General features: G+C 38.5%; 2 protein-coding genes across 5 annotated transcripts; one reads left to right on the top strand and one right to left on the bottom strand.

Moving 5' to 3' along the window:
- On the top strand, positions 1–3,263 carry LOC121985373. Of its 4 annotated transcripts, none has more exons than XR_006113151.1 (5): positions 1–355; positions 554–1,071; positions 2,291–2,586; positions 2,692–2,796; positions 2,889–3,263. XR_006113151.1 is itself a non-coding variant. In XM_042538792.1 (4 exons), exons 2-4 carry the CDS (start codon positions 2,494–2,496, stop codon positions 3,054–3,056), a joined length of 366 nt encoding a protein of 121 aa, XP_042394726.1. In that variant the 5' UTR covers positions 1–1,071; positions 2,291–2,493; the 3' UTR covers positions 3,057–3,263. The 4 variants fall into 4 exon arrangements, 1 of the variants encoding a protein (XP_042394726.1); XR_006113149.1 differs by having other exon boundaries at positions 1–616; positions 815–1,071; XR_006113150.1 differs by having other exon boundaries at positions 1–616; positions 805–1,071.
- Positions 3,264–7,344: 4,081 nt separating this feature from the next.
- On the bottom strand, positions 7,345–12,372 carry LOC121985368. Its single transcript, XM_042538777.1, has 6 exons — positions 11,877–12,372; positions 11,619–11,772; positions 11,103–11,285; positions 10,934–11,017; positions 8,353–8,434; positions 7,345–8,238 (listed from the first exon to the last, which is right to left on the bottom strand). The coding sequence occupies exons 1-6, from the start codon at positions 12,143–12,145 to the stop codon at positions 7,802–7,804; spliced, it is 1,209 nt and encodes a 402-aa protein (XP_042394711.1). The 5' UTR covers positions 12,146–12,372; the 3' UTR covers positions 7,345–7,801.
- Positions 12,373–12,603: the final 231 nt, after the last annotated feature.

Raw genomic sequence — 12,603 nt, 5'->3', positions numbered from 1 at the left:
GCATAGGTTATGTTAAGCCTTCGCTGCCCGAAGCCTTCGCCGCCCGAACCCATTGCCGCAACAACTCCTTGCCTCTCCGTAATAGCTCTCTGCCTCTCTTCACTACCGTCGCCGTCGCCGTTGCCGGACTCCTCTCTACCTCTCGGAACTCACCGCCACCAGCCGTAGGGATCCTCTCCACCTCTCTGCACTGACCATTGCCGGCCGCACGACTCCACTCTGCCTCTCCGCACTCGCCGTCGTCTGCTACAAGACTTCCTTCCATCTCTCCGTATCATAGGACCACAACAAGAGTAAGTAAGCCCTTTGTTAACCACTCCACACTCTACATCAAGCCAAAAGCTCAAAGCCAAAGGTAACCCTAATCTCTAAGTCCCTAAACTTATTTGGGTGGCACTGCTCGACTCTTTCACTTTTATGAACTGTGTTCGGCTTTGATTGTTGTATACTTACAAAGTATGAACACTTAAATGCTCATTTTAGAAATGATTTTTGCAAGCTGCTACGCCATGCTCTGCTTTGCTTCTGCTTCTGATTCTGATTCTGCTTATAGGAAATGCGAATGGAGTTGTATGGCTTGTGGTATATTTATAGGCAAAAGGATACATATATAACGGTGACCACTTCTCAATTCTAAGTTATATAGTGAACATCTTTATATTTTTCACATCAGATGTAATTAATTAGTTTTATATTAGATTGTGGTCATCTAAGTTATATAATGAACATCTTCTTTATATTTTTCACATTAGATGTAATTAGTTTTATATTAGGTTGTGGTCAATGATTATTAATTTCTGGTAGGACACTTCAGCAACTTGTGCACTTGCCTTCAAATTACATTCAAGCATATTAAAATCTGAATTTGGAGTCATCAAAGATTTTGCTGCTTGGAGTCCACTCTGCTTTGCATCATGACTATATTTGCAAGTATTGCTAAAGTAATTTCAAGCGAGGGTTCCATATTTGCTGGAAACTGACAAGGCTACAGTGGAAATGGAGTGCATGGAAGAAGGATATCTTGCCAAGATAATACATGGAGATGGGTCCAAAGAGATAAAAGTTGGTGAGGTAATTACATATGCATTCATCTTTTACCCACCCAATACCAGTCTCATGCTCTTCCTTTTAGTTCATGAGGATTTAATTTTCATTAGCTTTGGAGGGAAATTTCCTATTCATCTTTTGTCTTGATTTTGTGATACTTGTTCCTGTTACTACTTTCAGCACTTATATGTTGTTGGTTTTGTTGAATTAAGAAACCCTTGGGCCTGTGATGGATGTCTTTATTGTTATTTTTGTACTGAATCTTAATAAACATTGTGGATATCAGGATATGTTGTGGATATGTTGAATACTCTTACTAATAATTCATTTAGAGATCACTTTTTTGTTTTTGAGCGTGTGATCTCATGATTCACCAAAGTCTGCATGTGTCATTGTTGCAACTTGACAATTGGATCACAATTGGATCATGCAGGAAAAGTGCATTGTCATATACCTGTTGCATCACAATTGGATCATGCAGGAAAATTGTCCTCTAACTGATAGTTCTCAAATATCACCAATTTACCAAATTCCCGAATCTTTTTTTATATTATTTGCTTTCCACAACCACTAGGAGTTTAAACATCTTTCATTATTGATGTTGATTGAGTTCTTAAATTTTTTTTTCAGATGATAATGAAGTTTTTGAATAAAATAAAAACTCCTCCTGCATAACTTGCTTAGTTAGAAAAACCTTCACTGTATTATGAATTATGTTCGGCTGATCCCTTTAAGCTATAGTGATTGGTTCAGTTTTAATAGATTTTTGGTGAACTGCCTGTAAACTGTAATGAGGATGTGTTGTTTGAATATATGAGGTGCATGAAGTATTGTTGCCATCTCATTCAAGTGGCATGAGTACCTTCACAATTTGCATTATAAATATTCTCTGATTCTTATTATATTTTATTTTGATACAAGATATTACTTTTATTTGTTATGAATTTTGAATAATCTGCCATCAAACCATTGCTATAACTGTGGAGGAAGAGGGAGATATTGAGAAATTTAAAGATTACAAGGTTCCTGAATCTGCTGGTCCTACTGAAGTTCAGCCACCATCTGAACCAGCACAATCTAAAAAAGGACATATGCTGTGCATTTCTGTATTCTACTGCAGAATTTTCACATGAGTTGATTTCTTTATTATATGTTGATTTCATTGACATATATTATTTGTTGATGTTCAGTATAGTCATCTATTATATTAATGATAATATATTGAAAGTTTTTTTTGTTGCAGAAAAAATATTAGAATGTCCACCCGAATCTCAAAACACAACTAATATTGTTGATGATACAATTAGCATTGTGTTTGGCAAAGAAGCTCAGGGTAGAGTGCACGGAATGAACTTTGGAGAAACACCATCGAAAGTTGGAGCTTCTGTGCAACAAAATGGAACGGTTTAACAACTTCAAACTATAGTACAAAATGTTCAACAACAAATGCAAGAAATGAGGCAACAAAATCAACTAGAAATGCAAAAAATGAGGTCTATGTTTTTACAAAGTATGAGACAACAAAATCATCCAGAACAGGTTAGTAAGTAAACAATATATAATATAATAAGTTTGATATGTACACTTAAATGCTTTTAAATTATCATGATGACATTGCTTGACACGATTTGGTTGTAAAATTAGATTGCTAGTGGTGACATTTGTAGCGGTATTGGGAATGAAATTGGTAGCAATAGAGATATCAATATTGGTGCAAAAAAAAGTGATGATTTTGGTCATGTTTTTCAGGTGATTATCATAAAATTATGTATTTCTGAATCACAAAATTGTTACAAAAATATATATGATTGAATTAATAACTTTGTATTGTTTATTTACAGTCAAATTTGAGAAATGTGAGTCGTGGAGATATCTGTGCTAATACTAAATGTAAGCTGCTTCATTGGTCTACTGATGAATTAGTTGTTGCAGAAGGTCGAATTGCATCCACAGATTCAAACACAAAAGTGCATCACGTTATTCTTGGTGGATCATGTTGGAAAGTTTAGGTTGATAAAGTTTTGGTGGAAAAGGTGGACCTAATTCGATCAAATGATAAAATGCAGTTTCTTGATAATGCAATAGGAAGCACGGTTGCATGGTTATTGAAATTTATAGTATTGTGTGATTGATACATAATATACTAATTTGTGGATTGTAAGTTTAATTATTGTTATGTAATAATTAGTTTGATAGAGATTTCGTATCTTATTTAAGATCTTTAAATTTTTTTTATTATAATGAAAAACTATGACTTTTGTTAATTTTGTGGATTTATTTGTACTAAATTTGTTGTAAAATTTTGGTTTATTATTTTCATCAATTTAATATTTTTTTTAATATAGTTAAGACTATCAACATCGTACATTTATAACCTGTAGATTATTATTCTTAGCGCATAAAAATACTTTTCGCGGCGTGCTTTGCGCGCTGCGGATAATGTTATCCGCAGCGCGCAAAGCACGTCGCGGAAAGTATTATCCGCATCGCGCAAAGCACGCCGCGGAAAGTATTATCCGCAGCGTGCAAAGCACGCCGCGGAAAGTATTATCCGCAGCGCGCAAAGCACGCTGCGGATAATATTATTCGCAGCGCGGAAAGCACGCTGTCAATAATTTAGGACTTTTAACAGCTTTTAATTGTGCAGCGTGCAATGCGCGCTGCGGAAAGCGAATTTGCGCGCTGCGAAATGCTATTTTTGTTGTAGTGAATGTCCTGTCTCACTAGTTTTGCCTCCTAGGTGCCTTCATCGAGCATCAGGAATTTCTCCTAGAGGTCTTCGGCAAAGTTGTAGATGTCGATTCGGTTAACATCTTGTGATGGCAGTACGATTAGCAGATAGAATTCTACTTTTCCCGTTAGCTACAAAATCCTATTGCTTTTTGTTCCACAGGTATTCCTCTTTGTGTTCTCCATTTTCATCCCTAGGTATTTCAAAATCATTTTTTAACGTTATAAAAATATCAAAATTAGTTTCAAAATATACCTCCATTTTGTGCTTCCAAAATGTAAATTCTCCTTCGAACTTTAGTAGATAAATTTTCAAACTAGCCATCGTCTTGGTGCTTCAGTTGATGGTTAGTCCTTCTAAGGCGGTTGAGCTCTGATTCACTTGTAGGTCCCAGTGCGGGATGACAAGAGGGGGTGAATTGCCTGAAATAATAATTATATCATTCTCAAAACTTTCGACTTTGATTAAGAAACACTTGTTAGAAAAATAGAAATAAATTACATAAATTGAAACGAGACTGTCAAATTTACTTGGTTTGCAACCTATGATATTGCTAATCCAAGACAAGTAAAGCGCACTATCAGAACAGAACTCCTTCTTCGAGTAAATTCTCAGAGGCGGAGAAGCCCCGTACAATGATTAATAGCACAAAAAATAAAAACATAGATTAAAGACTTGAATACAAGTGTTGTTTTGAAACGAAGAGGACCAAGGCTCTATTTAAAGCCTTCTGATCGAACTAGCCGTTTTGCTGATGTGGCATCTTCGGGCATTGGACTCGCTCCGGGCACCCCCAATTGTACACCTTATCTGCTTGCAACGGTTATTCAACAATGCGATGATAAAACTTTATCTTCGTCCGAGCGCTTGGACATGTTCGGGCGCTCGGAGTGTTGCTGATGTGGACTCGAATGTCATCCACAGCAACGCCTCCTCAACGAGGAGCATGGTCTGATCCTAGGCGGTATGAGTGCCCGGACCCTCTCCAGGTGCCCAGAGTCTAGGCGCCTGGACAAGTCAACACCATGTTGACTTGTCCAGTCTTCTACTCCCGTTGCTTAGGTGATTCTCTAACTATCCAGAGTTGAGCTCACCCGAACCCAACTCTGGCCTTGTTCTCGAGTAGTCTTCCGCTCCGACTTTTCATCCATCAGAAACACCGCACGAAACTTTCTCGCTCCACCATCGTATTCTTTCGCAGCTTCTTGTTCCTCGGATGCATTGAGCCCATCGACTCGCTCCCCGTGCCATTCTTCTCGACCACTGCGTCTTCCGCTCGACTTCTTGTGTTACTAAGTTCCTGCAAACTTAGATACAAGAATCAAAACATAATAGGACATAACTTAACTGTTGGTGCAGGGAGCACCAGACGATCGAACCTGAGTTTTGATTATGTTAAAGGATCCAAAGTTAAGTTATCTTGTGATCTAACAAGATTGATTGAGCTTACAGGAAAAATCGTAAGTGTTTTTTAGACAAAAGTCCTAGTGAATTCTAGGCAGGTGGAAACCCCTAGGAGGTGATAACCCTAGGTTTTAGGGGGTGGTAACCCTAGATGATGAAAAGTTCTAGCTGCGGTTAGACATGTGGAAAACCCTAGGGGCCCGTAACCCTAGGTCCTAGGGGGAGGTAACCCTAGGCGGAAAGTCTTGGCAGGTCGAGCGCTTTAGGCAAAATCCTAGAGTCGGGGACTCTAGGTTGAAATCCTGGTGGTCGCGGACCAGGTGGAAGTCTGTACGGGTCGTGAAGCGGATGTTCAACATGAAGACTGGAAGCCTCGGGCACTGAGCAAAAGTCTAGTCGGTCTGGAGGACTGGTCTGGTAATGGGTAACTTCTCCTGAGAGGAGTAGATGAGGACACGTTCCCCGAAGAGGGAACAGTAGACGTTAGTTCGACCTAGAGTTTCGATGAAATTCAAAGTCAGAACCTGACAGTCAGAGGTTGTCAAATTTCATATTATATATATATATATATATATATATATATATATTATTTTTTACCTGGATTAACTTTATTTTGCAGAAAATAAGGGGTTGGAAAAAGCTGGTCCGGGCGCCCGGAGTAGGTTCGGGCACCCGGAACCCAAAATTATCTACAAGCTGATGTGGCGCGCGTCGGTTGGCTGAATCACGTGGTCCAAGCGCCCAGAGTGGTTTCAGGCGTCCGGAATAGCCTATAAAAGCAACCTTCGATTAGGAGCTTAACAACAACATTCCGAACAAGTTCTGCTTCTTCGAGCTGCTCAGAAAATGCCTCCTCGACGCTCGAAAGTTGCCCCGATGACGATTGTGCTAAGGATTCAACTCTCCAAGTCGTTGGTATTGTTGTATTTCAAAGTTACTTGTACTTCAACTGTATATCTGGTTGTAACCTTCGATTAATTAGTGATTACCCATCGAAAGCACTCTCACGTGCAGGTCTTGGAGTAAGAGTCGTCATAGGCTCCGAACCAAATAAATCTTGGTGTGCTTTCTCTTGTCTCTGTTTTTTCATTATTCCGCTACGTTTTTACTCAATTGTTTTAAAACGAGCGAATTAGCCACGAGTGTATTCACCCCCCTCTAGTGCGCAACGATCCTATATTAACTTGGTTGACCACATCAAAATCAACCCGGGGTATTTAGAGTTGTCACACTCAATTCCTATAAAATAAAATATAATCAAATAATATCCAAAATATACATAAAATATATAGAAATTGAAATGAAGACTAACAAATATCCAAACTCATAAAACACATTAAAAGCACGGATTTGAATACATGAGAGGATAAAAACACTAATAAATCATACTCAAATAACATATACAAATGATGATTATCAGAGATAGAGTGTGAGAGTCGTCTAAGATAAACCTAAGATTCAAAATTAAAAAAAAAATTGTCATAACTAATTATAGTTCACAGTTGAAAAGTTATTGTTCAAATTGTAATTCATTGTGCATCACTATTATTATTAAACCTTTATATTTTGATTTTCTTAAATATATTTAAATTTATAAAAATATATTATTAAATCTATATCAGTAATGATGTACCATTTGTGATGTATACATACGTACGTGTATTACGTGCAAACTACAGATGGAATAGATTCTACTTTAGTTGTTCCAGATAAATAAAACCACAATTGCATAAGTCTTAAGAGACTTCATATCATAAATCTGAAAATCGAGGACGAATTCCACAAGAAATTTGAAATCACAAATACTATAGAAGTCGAATATGTTTCATTTATTAGCTTTCTGAATACAATATGTTTCATTATCTTCGGTTACTGATCAATTCACTCAAAATCACAAATTACTATAGAAGTCGTGATATGGATTGACCAAAATTTGAAATTAAATTCTACTGCTCTTACCTTAAAGTTTCAGATTTTTCTTATACATTAAAAGCCCTTCTCAGTCCACATTGCTGAGGATGATTACAAAACGAAGCTGCTTAGATGCTTCTCTTTCTCTTTCTCATAAAGGGTTGAACCATTTGTTCAAGAGAACTCTGCTTAAAGAACTGGCAATGTTAGTTAAAAGTGGACAACCACAATTACCAAAAAGAAGCTAACCATCAAGAAAGAACCTGAACCCCTTGCTATTAAAAACGTTAATAATAATCACATGAGACATATAAACCTGATTATACTTTTTCCTTACAAACAGTATACAGAATAAGCTCTCTCAAGTACAAATTTGTGGCCTCAATAACTTTATTTTTCTAGCCATGTACACCCGACCCAATTTGTAGTCCCTAAAATCCGTCACCTGACTAAACATGTCAATGCAATATTAAAAAAAAAGAAAAAAAAATGAAGGCTAGCATGATGATATTAGTTAAGGCAGCTGATGAGAATTATAAGAAACTAGCGAAGGCCGGGGAGCAAATGCAGCTACATATATACTTGAAATTTCTGTTCAAATAAGATGCAGAATATTTCCTCTTAAGTAGCACCTTTATCATGCTCGACTCTCTCACGGGCTAAGGGTAGGTGACTGATGTATTATTTACGGTCCTTCAGTCAAAAACATCATGATTTTCTCCCGATCCCTGCAAACCTTCTTGCAACACCGAAAATGACAGCCTTGGTCAACAAACCATGGTCAAGGCTACAGGCGACGGCAACCGCACCACCAACTATAAGATACCTGGGTATGTTACTAGCCCAGCTCTTTGGTTTCTCTGCTTCAACAGTTTCAGCTGATGAACCAGTACTGCTCTCAAGTGAACTCAATCGCACAGCATCAAAATTGGTGTTGATATGTGACATCAAAGCAAAATGTGATAATGGTTCGTCGGACCTCCTGGCAGCTTGGTATGCTCGAAGGCCAGGTTCTATCTTCTTGACACAGCCCCACATTCCCTGACGGACACCTAGCTTTGCAATCTCCCAAGGAATGCCCATGTCTTCATGGTGAAATAGAAGAATCTCACAAGCAGTCATCTGACCATCCCTCTTTGATTCAGCTGAATGAAGCATAATATCGAAACATTTGAGTTGTTTGGAGTGGTTTATAAACTTAAGAAGCCATTGTTTTCCTATATATTGAAGAAAAAACTAGCATGTACAGGAGTGTGAACCTGCACGAATGCACCAGCTCGAATAAAACACGTCAACACGTCTTGGTTTGTTGCGCCTAGGTACAGTTGAGCATGGCACTCCCTGAAAGAATTTAGTCAATGGTTAGTAAGCCAAATATTTATGCACAGCCTTACAGAAGTTCATATTCCAAAATAAAAGGATGTACCACACTAGATCTCAAGCAGCATAAAATAACAGAAATACTGAGATATTTCATGATATTTATGTAGTTTGTTTATTTTTCCTTTGCAACGACACACAGGGTCACATTGTCAAGTTCAAAAGGGTTTGATCACCACCACTAGTAAGCCGCAACAGGAGCTATGGAGAAACAAACAAACAATAGAGAACAGCAGTAAAGAGGAGATATCTCGTTCTTGCCAGGGAGGAATCAGAGAGCAAGTTCTTCAACTGCTATTTCAACTATCGGCTTGAGCTTGGTGCCTCGCATCCTGGCTCATGATGGAAGCTAAAATAATGACGAAGAATAAGTTGGGTCAAGGGAAGAAGAGTAAGAAGGAATGTTTTGAATGAGTAATATTAACACTCAGCTGGATAGAATAAGGCAGCCCTATAAAAGTGAGTTGTTCAAGGTAGAATTTGTCACTATCATTTTTTTGGTATTTAACTCTTATAATCCAACTAATTTTGGAGGTTACCAACCCAGTTATAGTTTGTAGGATCGTGATCCTACCTACGCATGATTGATTTGGGTCAGAATCAGATCATAAAATCATATGATCCTATCAAAAATCCTTAAAATTTGATTTAGTATTTGATAGGATGATAAATTGATCAATAAAAACTAAATCAAATTGATACTTTATTAAAAATCTCTATAGAATAAATTAAATCAAATTAATAATAATATTATGATATTAATGACAATAATAGGTTGATAATATATATAATAAATAAATATAATTTATTTATAATTTTATAATTTTAAAATAAATTTATATATATTTTAATGGGATAATTCGACTAGGATTTCAAGGAGTCTATTTAAATTAACTTATTTTAGACGTTGATTGAATTAATTAATTAAAATTTTAATTAAAAGCCTAAAGTTTTTAATTCTATGTGCCTAATTCTTGATCCTATTCTTTTTTAATTTTGTTGATCATTGTGGTGATGCTCCGTTGCTCCCTCACCCGCGCCACTACCCCCCTCGCCCATGCTTGCGCATCCATGTCGCTGTCACTGCCAGCTATCAGTCGACACCTTCCTGAGCAGAACAGTCGCTGTCAAGCCGTCAGAGACTATTGCTGTCACGAGAAACTAGTAATTCACAAGTACGCGTCCCCTTCACCAACCGCCGGCGTCACCTTCTTCGTTATTGTCGCCCACCGACAAGGATGGTTGTTCCTGGTTCCACCTAGGAGGACGTTATCCATCAAAGGAGAATAGTTTGCAACGTAAGATCGTCCCGATCTTACCGATCTTGTGCGATTCTATTCCGATTCCACTACAAAACCCGATCCCCAATTGATCCAGATCAATTTCCTACTTCCTGATCATACGATCCTACGATTCGGATCACAATTTTACAAACAAAGAGTCCAACCTCACGAAAATTTTTCACTGATACAAGGGTAAATTAGAAAACGCAAATGGATCCTGGTGGATGACGGTCCAACATCACAAGTAATTCAAACTCCCCAGGTGTAATGTGCTTAGGGTGAGATTCGAACCCTCATTACCTGGGGACCTCGTCCCACCACATACGCATCATAGCCCTGGAGGTTGAATTTGTCACTATCAAGATTAATAGTCAAAATAAAGCAACACAACAACCAGCACCATCAAAATATTGATCACTGAGTTCATTACAGATTTAGTTATACTCAGTGACCAGGAGAGTTTTTTCTTCTCATATTATATTTTTCCAGTATTGTAAATGGCGATAGATGGTGGCTGTGAGGTTAGTGACCGCCTACCGTCTTGGCCGCCTAGGCGATTGAATATTTTGTATACAATATTATAAATAAATATTATTCTTTATAATATTTACTTTTAATAAAATATATTAATTAAAATTTAAAATTTTAAACTAAATATTTAAAAATAAAAAAATATATTTTTTAAAAAATATATATAATTAATGGGATAATTTTATTAGGCTTTAACTAAGTCTATTTAAATTATCTCAATAATAGTTAAAAGCTCATTAAAATTATTAACCTAAAGTTATTCATGTGATGCGTCTGGATGCGTCGCCAAGCTCAAACGACGTGTCGTCGCCGGGCTCGCACAACTCACTCGGATGCTTCATAGGGCTCGGGCGACGCATCCAGGCCCATCGCGAGACTTGGGCAACGCGTTCGGACTCATCACCGGGCTTAGGTGACGCGTTCGGATGCATCACGGTGGCAAAATGGTGGCGGCGGCATGGCAGAAGGAGGTGAGTTATCACCTAAAGTATCGCCACATGCAAAGGCGGTGCAGTTGGTTTCTACTATAGCAACCATCATAATATACAGAAAAATGTGGAGAAGGAGAATCCATGTTTTGCTGTTAATATTTGTTCACGTAGTGTCATTCTACATAATTTATGCTGATGAAAGTAGGTCTCCATACCTTTGTTATGCAATAGTAAGTCTGTCCTGACTCCCATATGCGTCGACCAATAATATACTCCCTGTCACTGCAGAAGAAAGGAAACTGCACAAGAAGAAAAACAATAAGCAAAGCTGCACCAGCAGTGAACCACACTTTTGATTCCTAAAAGGTCGTCGATAAATAATACCTTTCGAACCCATTTAACTACCATTGTCCCTGTAGTCATGCACTCCTTCAATGTGGTATATTGGAGGAGCATATCATCCCATCCATTCTTGATCCGGAAGTCATCATCCCAAAAGAACTCCCTCAATGTTTCTGGTGCTGTATCCTCATATATAGTGCTGCTACGATACTGTGGAGGACCAGTCTGGAAAAATTGCAACAAATTGTCATAATTCATTCAACATTGTTAGATAGGAATATAATCTGAAATCACAAAACCATAGCTCATAAATGACCAGTGAGAACCTAATTTCAAGTCTATATTAAAAGCAGATTGTGAAGCAAATTTTGACGATCTATGGAATTCGAACTAAGGGGCATAATCCAAATCCTAAGAGAAAAGATCATTGATAAAGCATTGGTTCAAAATCCTAAATCTAGGTTAAGGAAATGAGGCACCTTCCATCCATATGAAAATGGTAAATATGGCAAAGCATTCAAGCGTCACAATTGAAAATATTCTCCTTTTTTCCGTTACCTTGGGTTCTCTTTTCCAAGCTTGATAAGTCATGTTAGGCAAGGACTTATCCATCATCTTCTGCCACACCTGCCCCCCGTCTGTCTCCTCCACCAACCGGAACAGGTGCTCCAAATCCTCGTCGGTCACCACCGGTTCCTGGCTCCCGTAAATCCTGGGTTTTTTTTAAGAAACACTTATTTTGATGCACAGCAAGAGAAACAAAGCATAATTTAATAGCAAAAATACAAAAACAAAACAAAAGGCAAAACTGTTTACAGCTTTTCATCCGCGCTCGTATCGACCGCCTCAGCCGCCAACGAGTTGGGGCCAGATGACTGAGCGTAATCAGCCACCGGCAAACGCCGTGATTCACTGTTGGCGCCTAGGAGCCCGGTGACCCAGCCGGGCCGCAAGGCCCATCCAAGCAGCACTCCGGTGATGACGGCAACGCAGATTGGGACGACGAAGAATGCGAAGGCGGCGGCGACATCGGCTGCCAAGGGCTTCCATAAGATCTCCAGAAAAACGTCGAGTATCAGGACCATCGGAAGGGGAAACCCTTGAACACAACGAAGAAAAGGGTGGAGGGTGGAGGCCTCCTGTGGACGAGGAAGGTGGCGTGAGAAGAAGGAGAGGATATTGAAGTGGTGGGAGGGGGAGATCGGAAAATGTGGCGGAGGAAGAGATAGGGGATAAGGCGGAGGGCAGAGATGGAGAGGGCGGAGATTGCTATTGGGGATGGGGATTTGATTTTGGCATCGGTGTGGGGACAGGATACGCCACCACTTTTCTGGTTTTCTTTTTTCCTATCCGTTATAAACAACAAATATTGGTAGAGTCATGGAGTCCAAAAATATACTGATGTTATTGTTGGATAAATATGATAAGTCTTCTTAGGATGTAAAATCAAAGTTAGAAAGTATGGTTACACTTAGGGACGGATGTAGGGAACTTAAAACACTCTTAAAATTTCATTATTTTCAACTTGGACTAAATTTGGTAA

The sequence above is a fragment of the Zingiber officinale genome, chromosome 1B, assembly GCF_018446385.1.
Source record: "Zingiber officinale cultivar Zhangliang chromosome 1B, Zo_v1.1, whole genome shotgun sequence".
Classification (NCBI taxonomy): domain Eukaryota; kingdom Viridiplantae; phylum Streptophyta; class Magnoliopsida; order Zingiberales; family Zingiberaceae; genus Zingiber; species Zingiber officinale.
This window is presented reverse-complemented; position numbering and strand designations above follow the sequence as displayed.

Excerpts from the sequence above, each read along its gene's own strand:
- LOC121985373 (XM_042538792.1), top strand. The coding sequence starts at position 2,494 with ATGCAAGAAATGAGGCAACAAAATCAACTAGAAATGCAAAAAATGAGG. Across the intron at positions 2,587-2,691 it reads AACAAAATCATCCAGAACAG|ATTGCTAGTGGTGACATTTG; the intron begins GTTAGTAAGTAA and ends TTGTAAAATTAG. Across the intron at positions 2,797-2,888 it reads ATTTTGGTCATGTTTTTCAG|TCAAATTTGAGAAATGTGAG; the intron begins GTGATTATCATA and ends GTTTATTTACAG.
- LOC121985368 (XM_042538777.1), bottom strand. The coding sequence starts at position 12,145 with ATGGTCCTGATACTCGACGTTTTTCTGGAGATCTTATGGAAGCCCTTG. Across the intron at positions 11,286-11,618 it reads CTTGGAAAAGAGAACCCAAG|ACTGGTCCTCCACAGTATCG; the intron begins GTAACGGAAAAA and ends CAATTTTTCCAG. Across the intron at positions 11,018-11,102 it reads TAGTTAAATGGGTTCGAAAG|TTTCCTTTCTTCTGCAGTGA; the intron begins GTATTATTTATC and ends CTTCTTGTGCAG.